The sequence below is a fragment of the Podarcis tiliguerta genome, assembly GCF_965153285.1.
Source record: "Podarcis tiliguerta genome assembly, chromosome: 13".
NCBI classification, from domain to species: Eukaryota; Metazoa; Chordata; class Lepidosauria; order Squamata; family Lacertidae; genus Podarcis; species Podarcis tiliguerta.
Window position 1 is genome coordinate 13,669,421 of NC_139546.1, and position 20,273 is coordinate 13,689,693.

The window sequence follows — 20,273 nt, forward strand, 5'->3', positions numbered from 1 at the left end:
AACAACATCTGGGGACCCACAGGTTGAGAAAGGCTGCCGTAGAGGAAGGGGTTGGCATACCAGGACCTTGTGGGCGGCGGCGGAGTAAGCCAATCGGGTGCCTGGGGCAGTGCGCATGCCCTGTGCCCAGGGGCGGGGCCAGCCGCCCTGGGGGGCGGGGCCAGCCAGGGCAGGACGCTCCGCAGGGCCTCCGAGGAGTCTGCCTGCCTCCTCCCATTCAGGCACCCTACAGCTGAGGGGGAGGGGGCGGGCGGGCTGTTTAGGGCAGAGCAGTGCCTGCGGGCACCTGAGCCACCACCCAAGAGAGACGTGTTGCTCAGGCGCACTGCAGGCCCCGTGGTGGGTGCCGCCCAGCAGTTTGTCACCCCCCTCTCAGTGGTGACACCCGGGGCGACCAGCCCCCACCGCCCCCCTCTTCCTCCACACCCTGCTTGTGGGCCTTTGTAGGTGTGCCTGTGAGACCATCTTGGTGACCCGCGGCCTGGGCCCCATCTTCCAGCTGAGCATTCATTCTTGCTGGTCTCCCATGGGTATTCCTGCCCAGAGCTCACAGAGGAGGTGATTAGATAGCTTGTCTGTAAGCGAACATGTTTGAGGAAGCAAAACTCCAGCTTCTTTCAGTGGGTGATTGATGTGGGTCAGTGGGGGGGATATTAGGGGTCAGGCGAAAACATTCCTCTTATATTGCTAATTATACAATTTACGGCCTTTAAATTGTGTATGTGCGGCAGGAGTTACTGTTTTCTTACTATGTTGTATATTTTTGTGTTTTTGTATTACAAGTCACCCTGCGATCCTCTGATAAAGGGCAGTATAGAAATTAGACAGACAAGCAAGCAAATTAATTGCTAGTCTTCCAGACTCTTTTAAAAATAATAATAATATTTTATCCCTTTTTTTCCAGATAGAAAGTTACATTTGTAGTAACAGTTACCGTATTTTTTGCTCTATAAGACTCACTTTTTCTTATGGAGCGAATGCAGGCTGCGCAGCTATCCCAGAAGCCAGAACAGCAAGAGGGACCGCTGCTTTTGCTGTGCAGCGGATGATCCCTCTTGCTGTTCTGGCTTCTGGGATTCAGAATATTTTTTTTTTCTTGTTTTCCTTCTCCAAAAACTAGGTGCGTCTTATGATCTGGTGCGTCTTATAGAGCGGAAAATGCGGTATATTCCAGTTCCACAAAACTGGTGACTTCCAGCTTCCAAACTCTCAAAGCGATGCACGTTTGGTGGCAATGTAGAATTTGCTTTAGCGCCAACCCTTGGTTTCATTGCTTTAATCTGTTTTGTTTTCCAGGCCGGAGCAGAGATTTCCACAGTCAATCCAGAGCAGTATTCAAAACGCTTCAACGAATTTATGTCCAATATCCTGACATAGTTGCCTTCCCATCCTTGGCAAAAAAAAAGCAGAGGGAGAAGACAAAGTGGGGGTGGGTGCAGGATGTGACTTCCAGAGCAACAGGAGCGCACCTCACTCTGCTGGGGTGTGATGTTCAGTGAATGTGCGATAACCGTGTGACCTAGCAGAAAACTAACTCATAGCTGTAGACCTCCAAATACTCTGCTTGACCTGGTGGAAAAGTGGAGGTTTCTCTCTCTCTTTCTCCCTCTCTCTCTTTTTCTCTCTCTCTTTCTTTGGTTGCGAAAAAATCCAAACATAAACCTGAGGAATTATCTTTGAAGAGTATCACTGTCTCCTGAAGGTCAGGCGCAAATGTGAACAAATAGCAGAAACTCCACAGACATTTGTCCCTTCGATTGGATCTGCTTTTCTTCACTACGAGCGAGAAAAAACAAACCGCTTGTTGCTTCTTTCTCTAAGAACTGGATGGGAATAACCGTTTGCCGTTTGGAGGGGAAACTGTTACAGCGATGTGCAAAAGCCATTTTAAGTGAATTGAAACAGAGAACTTTCCCCTTTGGGTTACATTTCCCCATTATTATTATTATTATTATTATTATTTTGCACCAACGTTCATTTCAAAAGAGATGGGGTGGAATACGATGGCAAGTTGGCTGCTTAAAAAACCACGCAAGTCAATGGGAGGAAAGGAGTTACAGAAGAATTCTTACACCTGTCATTCTGGAGCACGACGAAGGCCCTTGGCAAAGAGACTGACTCTGAAGGGGGTGTGGCAACATTAAATCATTCTCTGGACGAGTTGCAAAGACATTTCTTTTGGAGCACCTGGACTCCGTTGCCTCTGTAACATAACTGATGTTCTGGCAGTGTTAAGCTAATCATGGTTCAGCCAACTTTTTAACCCTGGATCTGGTTGCAAATCCCATAAGACGGTGCTTGCCACGAGAAGGCCGCCACTTTTTAAAGCAGCGTATTGTGTTGTGAATCAGTGTGTTGGAAATCTGTCTCCCTGGAGTTTTGGGAAGAACATGATCCTAGAACGTAGGGGGAAGAAACATTATAAATCGATGCATCTGACTGTTCCGTAACCACTAAGATAGACTGTCTGTGAGCTAGGACAGAACGTTGGAATAATTTGTGCTCAGTCGGTTTTCTTCAAGAAAGCAAACCGTTCTTACCCCATTTGAATTGCAACTTCTTTTCTCTTACGTCTGCAGACAGTAACGTTGGATTGAACAGCCACGCTTGTTGAAACTGCCGAAGATTTGGAATGCAACGCATTGATTCCATGTTTTAAATCTTATGTGGGGTGGGGAGGGGGGGTTGTTTGTGGGTTGGTTTCTTTTTTAAGATGGATATAACAGTTTTTGAGCCGTCACCTTGCAATCAAGACACTTTGCTTACTCTGCCTTGAAACTGTTTCTCACATAGGCCTTTCTTACCCTGAATGTGGTTGTTGGGGAGTTTGTGTCTTGTGCTGTGTAGTATAGTTCTTGATTTGTGGATTCTGTCTTGTTGAGAATGTGGTGAATGTTTTCTTTCCTTCTTTTCCCGTTCCCTTGTAGTATATGCCCCCTCTTCTCTGATGGGATCCCCCCGCCTCACCCGATTAAAAAGAAAATTGATTCCACAATTGTAAAGACATAGAAAGCTTTGCAAAACTTGAAAATCGTGGAGTATGCTGTAAATAGATTGAGGTTTCTTAAAAGCCTAAATGAAACCTTGCATTAGGAATAGGATAAGAAGGTCCCTCCTCTTCTCACTTGTGACTTTAATTTATCAGATCAGCTGCAACCGTCTGCTATGTTTTAAGCATCGTGGGGCAGATCTACACTTGTCATTTATAATGTTAAAAATGTGTTATTGAAATGTGACACCAGAGGGCACTGCAGAGCAGAACTCCACCGGCAATGGGAAACTGCCATTAAGAATTATAGATTGTTTTATTTATAGAAGATCAGTGTAGATCCAGCCCAGCTGACTACAACTGGTTGTGAATATGTGAGCGTACTTTTCAGAGTGGGAATGGGGATGTCGGCAGGTTGTAAATGCTTTGAAAGCTTTGAAAGGGCCCCTTTCTTCTCTAGAAGCATGCGCTCGAAACCCATTGTGAAATAAGAGCATACAGCCTGGGAAGATTCTCTACTCTTGGATCCATTTCTTGGGCGCTTGCATCTCGACTGTTAAAAGCCATTTCACCCTACTTTCCGCTAGGTTGTCATTAGAAATACGTAAGCATCCGCGCCAAACACTGGTGAAGATATTCCTACCAACGTCTGTCCTTTTCAGAGCTTGGCAGTACAGTTAGCCCTGTGGGGGGCGGTATGGGATACATTTCCTGGTCATGCTGGGACCCGATCCAAAGGCCCATCTAGCCCAGCTTCCTGTTTCTCACAGTTGCCAACCAAATGCTCCTGGGAAGCCTGGCAGGAGGACATGAGTCCTCTCTTGCTTGTGTGCCCCAGGAACAGGCACCTGGAGGCGTCCTGCCTCTGATAACCAGAGGCCATATCTAGGCCATCATGGCCTAAATATTCAGTCTATCAAACTCAATCGGTATATGGACAGGCTCCCACACGCATGGAATGACCGTCCTGGGAGCTCAAGGCACACTTCTTTTTTTTAAGTATCTGTGGCCCAACCTGTCTTTCTGCCCTTGTCTCTTCCCATTGCATTCCCATTGACCTCTCTTCTGCATCCCCCGAAAATCCCTTGATCTGACATCTTTGTCAGTTCTGTTCTCATCTAATTTGCTTGAAGCTCCCTCCTTCAACACAACCTTGCTAATAATAATAATAGTAATAATTTATTATTTATACCCCGTCCATCTGGCTGGGTTTCCCCAGCCACTCTGGGCGGCTTCCAACAGAACATTAAAATACAATAACCTATTAAACATTAAAAGCTTCCCTAAACAAGGCTGCCTTCAGATGTCTTCAAAAAGTCTGGTAGTTGTTTTTCTCTTTGACATCTGGTGGGAGGGTGTTCCACAGGGCGGGTGCCACTACCGAGAAGGCCCTCTGCCTGGTTCCCTGTAACAGTACCACCTCCCCCTTTGTCTTTCTCTTTCTCCCAGTCTCCCTTCAGAATTCTTCCCTGGTGCTTTTTGGCTTGATAAACCCCTTCGTTCTCTTGTAAGGGGAGGAATGTGATCCATGGATATGGGTTGTGTCTGCCCACCTCTCCACTGACAAAAAGCAAAAATCTTTCAGAGAATACACCCTCGGGGGCTGAGACAATCCCCTCCGGTTCATCCCTAGCCCATCTAAAGCCTGAGTAACATAGTCATTTCCATATCTTGCTAGCCTTACTTTCTCTCTACAGTCATCCTTTTGATTGTATGCCCTGGGGGGGGGGGCAAGCACTGACATTTCTTTTTCCTGTCAAAGCCCATGAGCATTTAAAATAAGCATGTTGCTCCCGTTAGGAGTGAGTTCAGGGAGCCAGTTACCCCTCTAACCATTCAACCAACCCCACTAGTATCTGGGGGCTCCTAAATGTCGCTCACCTGTAGGCAAAACTGCAAGCCGTTTATTGGATGCTATTTGGAGACCTAAATATGAGAAGTCTTAAGCCCGAAGAGCTCTCCAGGGGGAGGTATGAGCAGGTGCAAGGTGACTTATCCAAGTTTATCCACTCTGAACCTCTCACTAACGCCCTTTGTCCATCCTGCGCCAACCTCTTTGTTTAGACCATTTACCTTCGCTTCTCCTAAATGCATTTTCTGCTCCCTGGCTACGAGGCCCCTGTCCGTTTTTGGCTTCCTGCCAACCCCCAACGCTCTGCCTCTTCTCCCTAATGGCCCCCCACCAGCAAACTTTTCCTCCCGCTCTCGTAGCTGTAGCCTTCTGCTGTGTCCCTCACCCGGTCCCCTTTAATCTCCCCTTTTTGTCTCTTCTGCAAGTCCCATTTCAGCAAAGCTGCTCCCCATTCATTCTCGCCCCCCAACTACCAAACCCTACCCTAAGTATGGCGCCTCTCAGCTCTGCTCCCAACCACTGCATGTAGATGAGGATGCGGTCAGGTCTGCAAGACTTCTGCATATTGCACCAGATTAACTGTTGGCTGTTAATGTGGAGCCTTTGGGGATAATTCCTGGGCTCAACAGGACGGTTGTGTGGCTGGCTTTGTCTTCTCTCCTGCTAATGTTGGGTTTGGTTGACAGGTCCCTTAGATTTGCCTCCCCACAGATCTTCCCTCCAACTTAAGAGATAGAAATCTTGCAAACAGGTGAAACCAGGGCAGGAGACTTGAGAGCTCCATCGTGCTGGTCTGATTCTGGCCCACTGCCCATTGCCAATCTTCATCTTCTTCCGTGCCGGATTAGTATCAATCATTTCCAAATTCTTCTTCTGATGAATTTTGGAAGTATATGTTGTGAAATAAGCAGAAAAGTGCACAGTTAGTTCTAGAATGGCAGGGTATTTATTGTTCACGGCAGAATTTGAGTCACCATAGTACAGAACTAGATTCCCTCCCCACCTCCTATGGAACGTCAGACGAACCTGGCAATCCAGTAAACATGAATTATGTGTAAAGGATATTCTAATCAAGGGAGTTGCTTCTTCTGGTGCTGTGGAAGTGCCCCCTGCCATCGTGGCTATGATGTGCTGCTGAATTGCAGCTGAACAGTCTTAATTCCACCCCCTCAAGCTTCTCCCCCACCCCATCAAGAACCTTTTGCTTTCCCTCGGATTTTGGTGACCTCTGGGTTTCCTTTCCCTCCTGAGCACCGACATTAAAACTGTCTGCATCCATAACCATAAGGAGGCAGTGCCGTGGTGTATTTAAGTTTTGTTGTGTGGGCCAAGGTGACGGCACTGACGATACAACTTTGCATCCGCATCAAGGGTGCTTAACATTTTCTCTGGAGTCTATTCTGAAACTTTTGCACTTGCCCTGATGTCCTTTTCTAAGTGTGAGCTGTTTCCACGAAGGGCACAGCTTGTCTGCACAACCAGTGGGCTGCTGGCTTAACTCTTGAGCCTAACGGCCACCGGACACTTCCGTTGTCACTGAGCATTTGAACACCACCGGCAGATTTAGTAGTAGTGATTTATATGGTCATTCCCCCCCCCCAGATCCTTAAGACAGAGAGAAGTGTGGATAAGTGCAAGGTGGAGTGAAACAACATCTGCTTGCCTGGACAGAACGCCCTTTTCAAAAGCCAGCATCGGCCGTAATCGGTCCAGGCTAGGAATTGTAAACAGCCAGCACTTTCCCCCTGAGCAAGAGAGGTCAGCTGAGAGCCATCTTTTTAATCTCACACAAACATGCGCCACAGAAGCAAAGTATTTTCTGGCTCTTGGAGAACACCTTGGTGGTGCTTTCTCTAAAAAGAGAGCAAAAGGCAGCCTAATTGCAATTTCAGTTGGAAGGATCTGTGTGTGTGTCTGTTAGTTCTGCTCCTGTGAACAGTCTTGCTCTCAAGATGCACATTCTCAGCTGGATTGTGCCCAGCCAGAGTACATGCTGTTTCTGTCTGCTCTCTTGCCTTGGGTATATGCTCTCTGGTGATGCCAAAGCCTGAATCCTAAGGGGTTAGACATATTTGTTAAGGAATCTATCAGTGGCTACTAGCTACATGGTCCTCATAGTTTAAACCTGCATGCTTTGGTCATCACAAAGGAGAAGTACTCAGGAGAAGAAAATATTGATGAGAGTTGGTTTCTGTGCAGAGTGAGGGCTTATCCACGCTTAACTTCCTTCCTCTCTTTCCAGGCACAGTCCGCACCTTAAAGCTTTGTGTCCAAGCGTTTGTTTTTCTTCCAGAGCTTTCTCCATGAAAACCTGCTCTTTAAAGTTCAATCGGAGCAAACAGCAATCCACAGAAAACCAGAATTAACGTTTGCTCTGATTGAGCACTAAAGAGTGAGTTTTTGCGGTGAAGACTCCAGGGCAAAATTAAAAAAAGCAAAACGCTCAGACAAGGAACTTTAAACCATCTGGAAAGAGCGGGGACAAAAGGTAAATTGGATAAGCCTGGTGTTTGACAGCCATTATACACATCCATCCCATGCTAACTTTTAGTGATTTGATGGGAGGTGGGTTATATTCAGGCACTTAGCACTTGAAAAAGATACTGTTGTGGGATTTTTAAGGGGTGGTGGTGGCAACCAAGTTTGTTTAATCATGTCTGCCTCTTTCAAATGTAAAACGGGTTGGGGCAGATCTTAATTGATTATTGCAAAGGTCATGGGTACCACTTTGTGCTCAGTTGTTTCAGCCAGTTGTTTCCAGCACATCTGAGCCAGCCTGGGAACGGTTTATGTTCGTACCCCTTGTTCTTAGGCGCCTGTTGTTAAAAACGCACATTCACACATACACACACACACTTTGTATGCGAGCGAGACAACCAACAAGCTGCTATGCAGTCTCACTTGGCCCCGAGAATGAAAATCGTAGCGCAAGTCTGCACAGTGTCACCACAGGTAGTTTGTTTTTTTTTAATTGTACGAATTGTAAATGCAGCTCCTGTGTTCCTAGTCAGGGTGAAGGAATCATGAGCCAGTTCTGCTGAGCGACATTTTTTTAAAAAGCCTGTTTTTTTGTGCTGCATATGCAGTGGACTCAAAGGTGTTTTTAAAGATGTATCACAAAAGGTTCAAGTAGCTGGTGACAAAAAAGTAAACAAAAAACTATGAAAAAACGCACCCGTTTCAATTTTCACAACATTTTTTTTAAAATGGAGATTAAAAGTTCAATGTGCTTATCTGTTTGCTAGAAGAAGTATGAGACACTTAGTGTTTTGAAATGCATGCATGTTAACAAGGTGAAGTCTCCCAGGTGGGACAAACAAAATAAAATTAAAACTTTGTGTACAGTTCTTTTTTTAAAATGTATTTCTAAGGCAGGGGAAAACTGGGGAGGTGGGTCTCAAAAGGGAGGCACGGTGGGAAGAACTCACTTTCACGTTCATTCAGCATCACAGGCCGACAAATATTTGGCTGCAAGCTAGCAGTGGAGAACCTCCATCCTGTTTTCCCCAAGCTACACCCAGGAAAAGCCACAGTTTGATGTCACCCAGTGACTGACAGGTGCCCAGTCACACTCGCTGTCAAAATAGTTAGCAGGGGCTGGGAAGGGTCTCAGCCCAGTATACCTGAAGGAGCATCTCCACCCCCATCGTTCAGCCCGAACACAGGTCCAGCTCCAAGGGCCTTCTGGCAGCTCCCTCACTGCGAGAAGTGAGGTTATAGTAGAACCTCATGTTACGTACTGTCCTCCTTGCAAACGCTGCGGGTTAAGAGCTCCGCTAACCCGGACCCGGGTGGCGCTGTGGTCTTAAAAACCACTGAGCTTTGGGCTTGCCAATCAGAAGTTCAGCGGTTCAAATCCATGTGACAGGGTGAGCTCCCGTTGCTCTGTCCTAGTTCCTGCCAACCTAGCAGTTGGAACGCACGCCCAAACTGCAAGTAGATAAATAGGTACCGCTCCGGCGGGAAGGTAAACGGTGTTTCCGTGCGCTGCTCTGGTGTTGGTGTTCCGTTGCACCAGAAGCGGCTTAGTCATGCTGGCCACATGACCCTGAAAAACTCTGCAGAGCAGACAAACGCCGGCTCCCTTGGCCAATAAAGCGAGATGAGCACCGCAACCCCAGAGTCGTTCGCGACTGGACTTAACAGTCAGGGGTCCCTTTATCTAACCCGGAAGTAGATGCTCCTGTCTTAAGAGTATGTCTGTGTGTGAATAGAGTGAGCCTGTGACCTGGCTCAGGAACTAAGTATTTATCTTTACAAAAGACTGGCCAGGCTCCCCAGGTAATCCAATCAAGTGACCATTAAAAGGTAACCTGCCAGACAGGAGATAAACAACGCACTCAGATTTCTGGTGTAGACCACCTTTTCTGTGATGTATGTATGATGTTTCTGAGGGTGGTCTTGGACTCCAGGGCGGGCAATTTAAAATGTCTACATAAGGGCGGGCACACCTTGGTTCGGGGTCCTCCTCCTTTCCTGTGTGTGAGGGGAGCACCCTGTTGCAACAGTTCAAAAAAGATCAGGCTTACTTGCTGCTTTGCTTCTCAATATTCTCTGGTTGGCCTCTGTTATTTTCTCCGACCGATGGAGAACCTGCAAAGGACTCTAATAGGGCTCTGGTGTCCCCCATAAGGGCAGATTTTCGTTTATTACATCATCATCTAACTCCAGTCCTTCTGTAGTACTGGTGGGACTTGCAACATAATAAATAAGGAATATTCTGTATTTCCACTTGACAAAAAAGAGCCGTAATAAAAACTACCCTTATGTTTAAAAATGAAGACTATCTTACAAGAGACTTTGGGGGATTTTCAAAATTACCTCTTTCAGTGGTCTTGAAATATGTAAATATGATGAAATATAACCTATGAAAAGGTTGACAGCTGGGCTAGTGGAGGATCCAAGTTTCTTTAATGTTATCAACCCAATAATTTACCCAGAATACTGCTTTGTGCTGGAACTTGATAAACACAACAGTGGTACCTTGGTTCTCAAACGTAATCCGTTCCAGAATTCCATTCAACTTACAAAACGTTTGAAAACCAAGGTGTGGCTTCCGATTAGGCGCAGGCGCCCTGGAAGCAATAGCTGACAGCCGAACTGGACGTTCGGCTTCCAAAAAACCTTCAAAAACCGGAACACACAATTCTGGGTTTTCAGCATTTGGGAGCCAGAATGTTTGAGGCCCAAGGATCTACTGTACAGTGGTACCTCAGGTTAAGTACTTAATTCATTCTGGAGGTCCGTACCTGAAACTGTTCTTAAACTGAAGCACCACTTTAGCTAATGAGGCCTCCCGCTGCTGCCGCGCCTACCGGAGCCTGATTTCTGTTCTCATCCTGAAGCAAAGTTCTTAACTATTTCTGGGTTAGCGGAGTCTGTAACCTGAAGCGTATGTAACCTGAGGTACCACTGTAATCATCTTTGAATGGATTTTTCTTAACGACCATCTACCCTATTGCTTACTGTTTTCAGAAGTGATAAAGTTTGTGTATTATAAATGAAAAACCTAGTAGAATTCTTAGCGAAAACATTTATTCTGCCAACAATACATCTCATTTCCATCATATCTAATTTTGAGCTCCGACAACAAAATCGTATACGGTTTTCTTAACAGAAGAGCACTCCAGCCGTTAAGATAATGTCAAGTAAAATATTGAGCATCCCAAAACAACTGTGCCTTTCGCTTAGTCCATACGAGCTTTCAGTGTTCGGGTAGTTATCTTGTCTTTTTCACTGGTGAACAGAGAAAAGAGGAGAAGAAATGGAGGTGAAATCTCACACTGATGCCCAGCAGTGTAAATCATATTTTTACTGTATTTTTCACTCTATGGGATGCACTTTTTCCCCTCCAAAAATGAAGGGGAAATGTGTGTGCGTCCTATGGAGCGAATGCAGGCTTTCGCTGAAGACTGGAGAGTGAGAGGGGTCGGTGCGCACCCCGGGCTTCGGGCAGCTATCCGCAAGCCTTGGGAGCCCAGCAGGAGTTCCCGCCGGGCTCAGAAGGCTTGCGGATAGCAGCAAGCTCCGGGAGCGAAGGCAAGGTTGCGCCCTGCTCCCAGACCCGTTGTTTTCTTTATTTCCCCCCCAAAAAACTAGGTGCGCCCTATGGTCCGGTGAGCCCTATAGAGCGAAAAATACGGTACCTCTTGGGGAATTTCCATCAAGCATCGGCCACTCACTAGAAAAACAAGGAGCTTAGCTAGGTTAGTCCAGCTCCCTTGTTGCAGATGCCGATCATTTTCTCACTGGTGCAAGCAGGAATGCCTGCTGCTCCTTAAACCTACCCCCAACCAGGAGGGGAAACTAAATTAACTTCATCACTTCCATGGACTCATCTTTCTGGGTCAGCCTTGCTGCTGGTAAGTGGAGAGCTACTCTCCCTGCAGCTAAGCCATGAAGATCAATCAACCTCTTGGACATGTTTTGCAGCGTACTAAAAAAGAGAGACCCAACCACAACAATCCAAAAGCATACTTACATGACATGAACTATCACGCCCATGCCTGACACGGCATCTCTGTCCACCGCATTGAGCATGGCTTGGCCTATGGTTTCAAAGAGGTCGTCTGGTTCCTGCATTCAAGAGAGGAAGAGAGAAACCCTTGTCTTTTACTGTGGTACCTCTGGTTACAAACTTAATTTGTTCCGGAGGTCCGTTCTTAACCTTAAACCGGTCACACTGAGAGCCAGTGTGGTGTAGTGGTTAAGAGTGGTAGATTTGTAATCTGGTGAACCAGGTTCGCTTCCCTGCTCCTCCACATGCAGCTGCTGGGTGACCTTGGGCCAGTCACACTTCTTTGAAGTCTCTCAGCCCCACTCACCTCACAGAGTGTTTGTTGTGGGGGAGGAAGGGAAAAGGAGAATGTTAGCCGCTTTGAGACTCCTTTGGGTAGTGATAAAGCGGGATATCAAATCCAAACTCTTCTTCTTCTTCTTAACCTGACGTACCACTTTAGCTAATGGGGCCTCCTGCTGCTGCCACACAATTTCTGTTCTCATCCTGAGGTAAAGTTCTTAACCCAAGGTACTACTTCCGGGTTAGCGGAGTCTGTAACCCGAAGTGTTTGTAACCTGATGTGTTTGTAACCCGAGGTACCACTGTAATTCGTTCCGGAGGTCCGTTCTTAAACTGAAAGCTTTCTTATCTTGAGGCGCACTTTCCCTAATGGGGCCTCCTGCTGCATGCCTGCCTCTGGCGCACAATTTCCGTTCGCATCCTGGGGCAAAGTTCGCAACCAGGAGCAGCTACTTCCAGGTTAGTGGAGTTCGTAACCCGAAGCATTCGTAACCAGGAGCATTCGTAACCAGAGGTACCACTGTACTAGGAATTCCTTTAGGTGTGTTGTATCTAGAACGAGCTTTGCACAAGGAGGAATTAGATCACGTGGGATCTTTTAAAGGCCCTTAAGTTTGTAATCTGACAACACGTGAGGTGGGGTGGATTACAACATCATCATCATCATCATTATTATTATTATTATTAAAATTTGTATGCTGGCCTTCATCCAAAGATCACAGGGTGGTTCACAACATAAAAATACTAAATGACAGCACAAAATACACAACGAAACAAAAACAAACCAATCACACCCCCCCCCCACAAACACACCCCTAAGGCCATAAAATGTTTAATCAGCCAAAGGCCCGGTAACATAATAATAATAATAATAATAATAATAATAATAATAATAATAATAATAATAATTTTATTTGTACCCCGCCCACTCTGGGCGGCTTCCAACAAGGATTAAAAATACATCAAAATGTCACACATTAAAAACTTCCCTGAACAGGGCTGCCTTCAGATGTCTTCTAAATGTCAGGTAGTTTTTATCTCTTTGACATCTGGTGGGAGGGTGTTCCACAGGGCAGGTGCCACTACCGAGAAGGCCCTCTGCCTGGTTCCCTGCAGCTTTGCTTCTTGCAGTGAGGGAACCGCCAGAAGGCCCTCGGCACCGTTAAGAGGCAGTGTGCATTAGCGAGAGGAGCCGTTTTTAGAGGCAGCCCCACAAAATCTTTCCCTTGCCAAGGTAATGAAAGCAGAAACACTCATGCCCATACTTATTGTGTGCTCCTGGCTAAGACTGCATCCCTCTTACCATGTCTGGCTCCCACAGGGACTCGCACATGCCGTACATCTGCTCTGCGCAAGTCCCGCTGACCACAAAGTCCTCCGTTGTCATTGGGCAGCCGATCAGGTCTAAGGAGCAGATAAAGGGCTCATACGTGACTGGGTCCAAGCCAGCTATCACAGGCTCCGTGTAGTAAGGTCCAAACCTGAAAAGAGCAGCGAAAGGCGTGTTAGCTATCCATTCAGTATACTCGTCCCAAACACCATCTAAACATGACAAAGCTATGCTAAAAAAAAGCTATTACAAACAACAACTTCGAGAAAAGGGGAAGCAGCAGGAAAATACATCCAATCACATTTCCGTTGGGATGCCTAAGCAGAGAAGTTTAGGTTATGCTTAGAATTGGCTAGATCTTCAAATATCTGGAGAGAAGGGCAGAACTCCCCAGCCCCAACAGTTCAGATGTAGCTTGCTAGAGCTACCCAGGGCACTTTTTGCGGTACACCAGCTTTTGGCCTGACATATGTATTGATTTGTGCCAGGTTTGCAGAGTCCTCCCCTCCCTTCGGTAACTTCACAGACAATAATTAATGGGAAGTTTATATTTTATGTTGCTGTTGTTGTTTAGTCATTTAGTTGTGTCCAACTCTTCGTGACCCCATGGACCAGATCACGCCAGGCACTCCTGTCTTCCACTTCCTCCCGCAGTTTGGTCAAACTCATGCTGGTAGCTCTGAGAACACTGTCCAACCATCCCGTCCTCTGTCGTCCCCTTCTCCTTGTGCCCTCCATCTTTCCCAACATCAGGGTCTTTTCCAGGGAGTCTTCTCTTCTCACGAGGTGGCCAAAGTATTGGAGCCTCAGCTTCACGATCTGTCCTTCCCGTGAGCACTCAGGGCTGACTTCCTGCAGAATGGATAGGGTTGATCTTCTTGCAGTCCATGGGACTCTCAAGAGTCTCCTTCAGCACCATAATTCAAAAGCATCAATTCTTCAGGGATCAGTCTTCTTTATGGTCCAGCTCTCACTTCCATACATCACTACTGGGAAAACCATAGCTTTTACTATACGGACCTTTGTTAGCAAGGTGATGTCTCTGCTTTTTAAGATGCTGTCTAGGTTTGTCATTGCTTTTCTCCCAAGAAGCAGGCGTCTTTTAATTTCGTGGCTGCTGTCACCATCTGCAGTGATCATAGAGCCCAAGAAAGTAAAATCTCTCACTGCCTCCATTTCTTCCCCTTCTATTTGCCAGGAGGTGATGGGACCAGTGACCATGATCTTCGTTTTTTTGATGTTGAGCTTCAGACCATATTTTGCGCTCTCCTCTTTCACCCTCATTAAAATGTTCTCTAATTCCTCCTCACTTTCTGCCATCAAGGTTGTGTCATCTGCATATCTGAGGTTGTTGATATTTCTTACTGCAATCTTAATTCCGGCTAGGGATTCATCCAGCCCATTTTATAGTCCTTTTTATTTTATAGTTCTTTTTAATTCAGTCATCTGAATTGGCTGCATGCAAAAATCCACATCTCTCCACGTGGAGAGCAGTTGGCTACTCTAAATTTCTCCCGCTTCCATCCCCAGAAACATCCTGGACGCCAGTGGAAAAGTTCCTCTTCCTCCTCTCTCCATTCTTTGTTCTCTAATACAGACGGACCTCCTAGTTCTTGGAGAGGGAGGGTCCCCCACACTCTCTAATGCCGCCTTTCTCAACCTGTGGGTCCCCAGATGTTGCTGAACTACAACTCCCATCACCCCTAGCTAGCAAGGCCAGAGCTCAAGGATGATGGGAGTTGTAGTCCAACAAAATCTAGGGACTCACTGTTGAAAACCGCTGCTCTAATGACATCTCTGCTGGCTGTTGCCTCCCTCCTGTTTCTCTTTCCATTATCTCATAACTAGACAATTCCTGTCAAAGCTGCTCCATGTCTGTGTCTCTCTCTGCTACTGAAACCGCTGAAACAAGGGAGGCGAAATTTCCCCCTCCTTTTCTTCAGAGACAAGCTGATCTGCCTGAGAATGCATTCCCCCATCCTCTGATTCAGACCATTCCCTGACAATTTGAGGGGGTTGGCAGATGGATGATCCCATCTTTGAAGAAGAAGAGAAGAGTTTGGATTTGATATCCCGCCTTTCACTCCCTTTAAGGAGTCTCAAAGCGGCTAACATTCTCCTTTCCCTTCCTCCCCCACAACAAACACTCTGTGAGGTGAGTGGGGCTGAGAGACTTCAGAGAAGTGTGACTGGCCCAAGGTCACCCAGCAGCCGCATGTGGAGGAGCAGGGAAGCAAACCTGGTTCACCAGATTACGAGTCCATCGCTCTTAACCACTACACCACACTGGCTCTGAGCAGGAGGGGTGGGCCACAGAACCTCCTTGTCTCTTCAAAATCAAACTGGTGCTTCAAGAGAACCCACCAGCCAGCAGAGATTCCAGGAGTTCAGTTGCAGCTAGGGCTTCAATCTGTTCTAGGATTGATCTTCAGTTCAATCCCATGCATTCACCCCCCCCCCCCCGTTACTGAACTTCTTAGCTGTAATGCAATTCTTTTAAATCCTTTACCGTCTCTCATACAGCAGGTTAGACACCATGCTCATCAGGGTCTGCGGTTTGATTTGCCTCCCTTCTTTCAGCTCATAAAGATTCAGCCGGAACTTGAGCCTTTGAGCGCTGTTAGGAGACAAAAACTGGTGTTTATTCCATTTCAAGGCCCTAAATCCATTTTCCACTTGGTGGCTGAGGAAGCACAATGTACATATCTCAGGACATTCTGCAACTGCTCCCCGTGGCATGGCGGATAGTTGTTTATTGGAGAATTTTGGACTAATTTGAGTAATCTCCAGTTTCCTTTATGCTTGCTTGCTTGATTTTTTTTATAAGACCAAGATCATAGGCTTAGTTGTTGCAGGATACAACACAGATCTATGCAAGTACTTTGCAAAACCTACACCAGCTGGAAGCCCAGACTTCTCTACTACTCACAATTTGATAACTTCAGCTTAAAATTTAGAACTTCGAACCTATTGTCTCTATGAATTGGGGTGGGGGAGATTATTTAATGCCAATATGTTATTGCTCTTAAACACACACCCTGTGAAAAAAATTAGGCAATGTCATTTAATAAGCCATTCCTAAAACATGTTGTGTTTGATCTGATTTGAGTTTCAATTCAAAATTGCATTGTTCTAAGACAAAGATATTGCTGGACTACAAGCCCCATTATCCTTGACCATGGGCCATGCTGGCTGGGGATAATGGGAATTGGGAGTCCAAAAACATCTAGAGTTCACAGGTTTCCCATCTCTGTTTTAAGAGGGAAAAATGTAACTCATTCTTCTAGGAAGTTGGCTTCTATGTTCTAAAAAAGCAAAACAAAAACAAACCGTCAAGGTACTGAATATTTTAACCTTCAGTTCACAGGATGCGTGTGTGTTGGTGATCTATAACATGCTCAGCTGCAGGGAATTTTTGCCTCTGAAAAAAACTGTCCCTGTGCAACAGCTCAGGTGATGAGAAAAACTACAAAACATTATCTGTATTTTCTGATATTCCAAAACATTTTCTGATATTCGCAACTTCAAAGCAACCTTGCCAAGAGAGCCACTCTTCCCATTTTGGAAGAGTTGGGGATACCAAGACCGAAAGAGCAGCAATTCACAAAAATCTAGCCACGAACCTCCCAAAAACAGTTCCCAAGGCCCCTAGCACTGGACAACACCAATTTTCTTGCTTTGAGCAAGAACAAATACTTACACTGTCTGAACATCAGTGGCGAGTCCAGCCAAACCGATGAATAATCTGTCTCCCATTGGGAAAATCTTCTGGAAATCCGTAGTCACCATCTGAGCTTGAATACCAAACCTCCGGTCAGCAGCGATGGCAACACAGTTTTTCCCTTTCATGGCCATTACGGCCCCACCGTTATAGGACATAATAGACTGGGAAAGGAGGGAGAAGGCAGGCTGGTTAGTCAACATTATTAAGAAACCAATTCGGCAACACTTTTTCACTGGGATGGAGATTTTCCAAATCAGACCACTATGTGTGAGCCTCTTCGGTGCGAAGGCCAACTACACACATGTAAGGAAAGTGTGTTGCAGATCTGACACGATTCCCACTTTCTTCCAAATGTTGTTAGCAATAGAGTGTGCCTCTGGGGGCGAAGTCAAAATGCTGTGCTAGCAACACCAAAGTGACCTCCCTGGGGAACAAGACTGTGCAGTGCCTATGGAGGTCCTGGGTTGCCCAGACGACAAGACCCCCCCCCCCCGCTGATGCAGTCCAGAGGAAAGCAGAGCAGCTTGGCTGCAGTTGTTGTTAGAAAGAAGAAGAGGAGGAGTTTGGATTTGATATCCCGCTTTATCACTACCCGAAGGAGTCTCAAAGCGGCTAACATTCTCCTTTCCCTTCCTCCCCCACAACAAACACTCTGTGAGGTGAGTGGGGCTGAGAGACTTCAGAGAAGTGTGACTAGCCCAAGGTCACCCAGCAGCTGCATGTGGAGGAGCGGGGAATCGAACCTGGTTCCCCAGATTACGAGTCCACCGCTCTTAACCACTACACCACACTGGCTTACAAAAAGCACACAAGGCACCGCCTGTGTTAGGGACCCCACTCCAGATTTGTGCACTCCTTAGCCTTTTCTTCTCTCAAAGATATCCCCGCAAGGCAGCAGACGCTCAGGATCAGAATCTTCCTTCTTTCTCAAATGTGGGCCTCCAGCTGTTTTTGGACTACAACTCCTATCATCCCTAGCTATAAGAACTCCTGGATGGTTAAGTCCAGTCAAAGGCGACTCTGGGGTTGTGGCGCTCATCTTGCTTTCAGCCCAAGGCAGCCAGCGTTTGTCCACGGACAGCTTTCTGCGTCATGTGGCTAGCATGACCAAACCACTTCTGGTGTAACGGGACATTGTGACAGAAATCAGAGCGCACAGAAACGCCGTTTACCTTCCTGCCAGGGCGGCATCTATTTATCTACTTGCACTGGTGTGCTTTCGAACTGCTACGTAGGCAGGAGCTGGGACAGAGCAACAGGAGCTCACCCCGTCACGGGGATTCAAACCTCCAACCTTCTGACTGGCAAGTCCAAGAGGCTCAGTGGTTTAGACCACAGCGCCACCAACATCCCTAGCTACAGCAGGACCAGTGGTCAGGCATGATGGGAACTGTAGTCCAAAACACACACACCAGCTGCAAGCCCAAGTTTGGGGAAAACTCTGTCCCAGATGCACTACTTTCCTAGATGGATGAGCCCCATGTGCCCCTATGTCAGCTTTTCTCAACCTGTGGGTCCCCAGATGTTGTTGAACCACAATTCCCATCACCCCTAGCTAGCAAGGCCAGAGCTCAGGGATGATGGGAGTTGTAGTCCAACAACATCTGAGGACCCACAGGTTGAGAACCACTGCCCTATGTGGACAATAAAGAAAGCCTCTATTCCCCCAACCCCGGCAGGCGCCTGAAACCACTTGATGGGGGCCAACTTTCGCTATCGCTTCTACCAGAGCCCGGGGACTCTCCCGGGCTGGATCAGGCCAGAGCCCAGCGCAGCCCACCCTCCTCTTTCCCACGGGATCTGCGGGAAGGGAGCCGCCTTTCCCCGGCCTCTCCCTCCCTCGTCCCCAGGCGATTCGCACCCAGAGCCCGGCCGAGGGCTCCCATCTTGGCAGAGGCGGGATTCAGCCAGGAGCAGCCGATCAGCGCCTCGACCACCTGGTCCAGTGGCACCCCGTTCCGCTGGTCAATTTTTGCCCCCCCCCCCCATCGCAGCTCCCCTTTAGAACCCACCATGATGGACGCTGATAAGAAAAAGAGCCCTTATCCCCGCGCTCGCTTTCGCTTCCTGTCGCTCGCTGCCGCTAAGCCCCGCCTCCGCCTCCCTGCCACTGGCTTGCGTCGCCACTCGTGCCGCTTCCCATTGGGTAGCTGGGAGCCGTCAGTCAAGGCTCGGCCTCTACCCTCGGGGCGGCCGGCAGAAGGATGTGAAGAGTCATGGTTCCTCCTCCCGCGCAGTACACTCGCACGTAGAGATAAAAAAATAGACAGAGACCCATCTTCTCTCGTGGAGAGATAGCTTCCGGGTTCGCAATGGATTTTTTTCATTTTTTTTCAATTTATATTTTACAAGTGCAGAGTGATAACAATACAAAATACATACCCATATTTAGAGATTTCTCCGAATCTCTAGACTGCCCACATTCCCTTCCCATGGGTCCTGTTATAAACCTTTTCAACTGCATATTATTTCGTCGTCCAAGTTTTATGTCTCTCTCCATTTTATCCATAATATCATCTGCATTACAAGTGTTATTGCAATCCTGGTAATGTTTTTATCTGGAATGGGTGTCGATTTTAGTCCCCAGCCCCAGGGGGAGATTCAGGATCACATTCTGCGCTTCGTCTGGAAAAATATATATATATATCAACCTCAGATATGCAGATGACACAACCCACAACCTTGATGGCAGAAAGTGAGGAGGAATTAAAGAATCTTTTAATGAGGGTGAAAGAGGAGAGCACAAAATATGGTCTGAAGCTCAACATCAAAAAAATGAAGATCATGGCCACTGGGCCCATCACCTCCTGGCAAATAGAAGGGGAAGAAATGGAGGCAGTGAGAGATTTTACTTTCTTGGGCTCCATGATCACTGCAGATAGTGACAGCAGCCACGAAATTAAGAGACGCCTGCTTCTTGGGAGAAAAGCGATGACAAACCTAGACAGCATCTTAAAAAGCAGAGACATCACCTTGCCGACAAAGGTCCGTATAGTTAAAGCCATGGTTCCATACGTAGCGATGTATGGAAGTGAGAGCTGGACCATAAAGAAGGCTGATCGCCGAAGAATGGATGCTTTTGAATTATGGTGCTGGAGGAGACTCTTGAGAGTCCCATGGACTGCAAGAAGATCAAACCTATCCATTCTGAAGGAAATCAGCCCTGAGTGCTCACTGGAAGGACAGATCCTGAAGCTGAGGCTCCAAGACTTTGGCCACCTGGTGAGAAGAGAAGACTCCCTGGAAAAGACCCTGATGTTGGGAAAGATGGAGGGCACAAGGAGAAGGGGATGACAGAGGACGAGATGGTTGGACAATGTTCTCGAAGCAACCAGCATGAGTTTGACCAAACTGCGGGAGGCAGTGGAAGACTGGAGTGCCTGGCGTGCTCTGGTCCATGGGGTCACGAAGAGTCGGACATGACTAAACAACAACAACAACAATATATATAATATTGCCTGTATTTCAGCTGCCTATGATATTATGCCCATGTTGCCTTGTATTCCATTCTCTGGCATACACCCACAATGTGTTTTTACGTCTAAAAGAACTCAGGTATAAACTGTGCTGAGCTAAGAA

The 20,273-nt window shown here is 47.0% G+C and overlaps 2 protein-coding genes across 4 annotated transcripts in view; one reads left to right on the plus strand and one right to left on the minus strand.

Annotated features, from left to right (window-relative positions):
* Nucleotides 1-8,185, plus strand: part of PIP4K2B (phosphatidylinositol-5-phosphate 4-kinase type 2 beta) — a 50,236-nt gene extending 42,051 nt beyond the window's left edge. For both annotated transcript variants that reach the window (XM_083407882.1, XM_083407883.1), the window contains exon 10: nt 1,297-8,185. In XM_083407882.1, the coding sequence (XP_083264008.1) occupies nt 1,297-1,377 (81 nt within the window). In that variant the 3' untranslated portion in view covers nt 1,378-8,185. The remainder of the gene's footprint in view (nt 1-1,296) is intronic.
* A 2,174-nt stretch (nt 8,186-10,359) lies between these two features.
* PSMB3 (proteasome 20S subunit beta 3) lies at nt 10,360-18,856 on the minus strand. 2 transcript variants are annotated; one of them, XR_014504003.1, is made up of 6 exons: nt 18,707-18,771; nt 16,671-16,855; nt 15,480-15,587; nt 12,944-13,121; nt 10,988-11,417; nt 10,360-10,655 (listed from the first exon to the last, which is right to left on the minus strand). XR_014504003.1 is itself a non-coding variant. In XM_083408044.1 (6 exons), the coding sequence occupies exons 1-6, from the start codon at nt 18,707-18,709 to the stop codon at nt 10,529-10,531; spliced, it is 618 nt and encodes a 205-aa protein (XP_083264170.1). In that variant the 5' UTR covers nt 18,710-18,856; the 3' UTR covers nt 10,360-10,528. The 2 variants fall into 2 exon arrangements, 1 of the variants encoding a protein (XP_083264170.1); XM_083408044.1 differs by having other exon boundaries at nt 10,360-10,577; nt 11,323-11,417; nt 18,707-18,856.
* Between the last annotated feature and the right edge of the window lie 1,417 nt (nt 18,857-20,273).

Bases quoted from the DNA above. Each gene is read 5' to 3' on its own strand.
- PSMB3 (XM_083408044.1), bottom strand. The intron at 11,418-12,943 runs GTAAGAGGGATG...TCTTGAATGCAG, and splicing joins CCCTGTGGGAGCCAGACATG to GAACCAGACGACCTCTTTGA. The intron at 10,578-11,322 runs GTAAGTATGCTT...TCTGTTCACCAG, and splicing joins GGCGTGATAGTTCATGTCAT to TGAAAAAGACAAGATAACTA.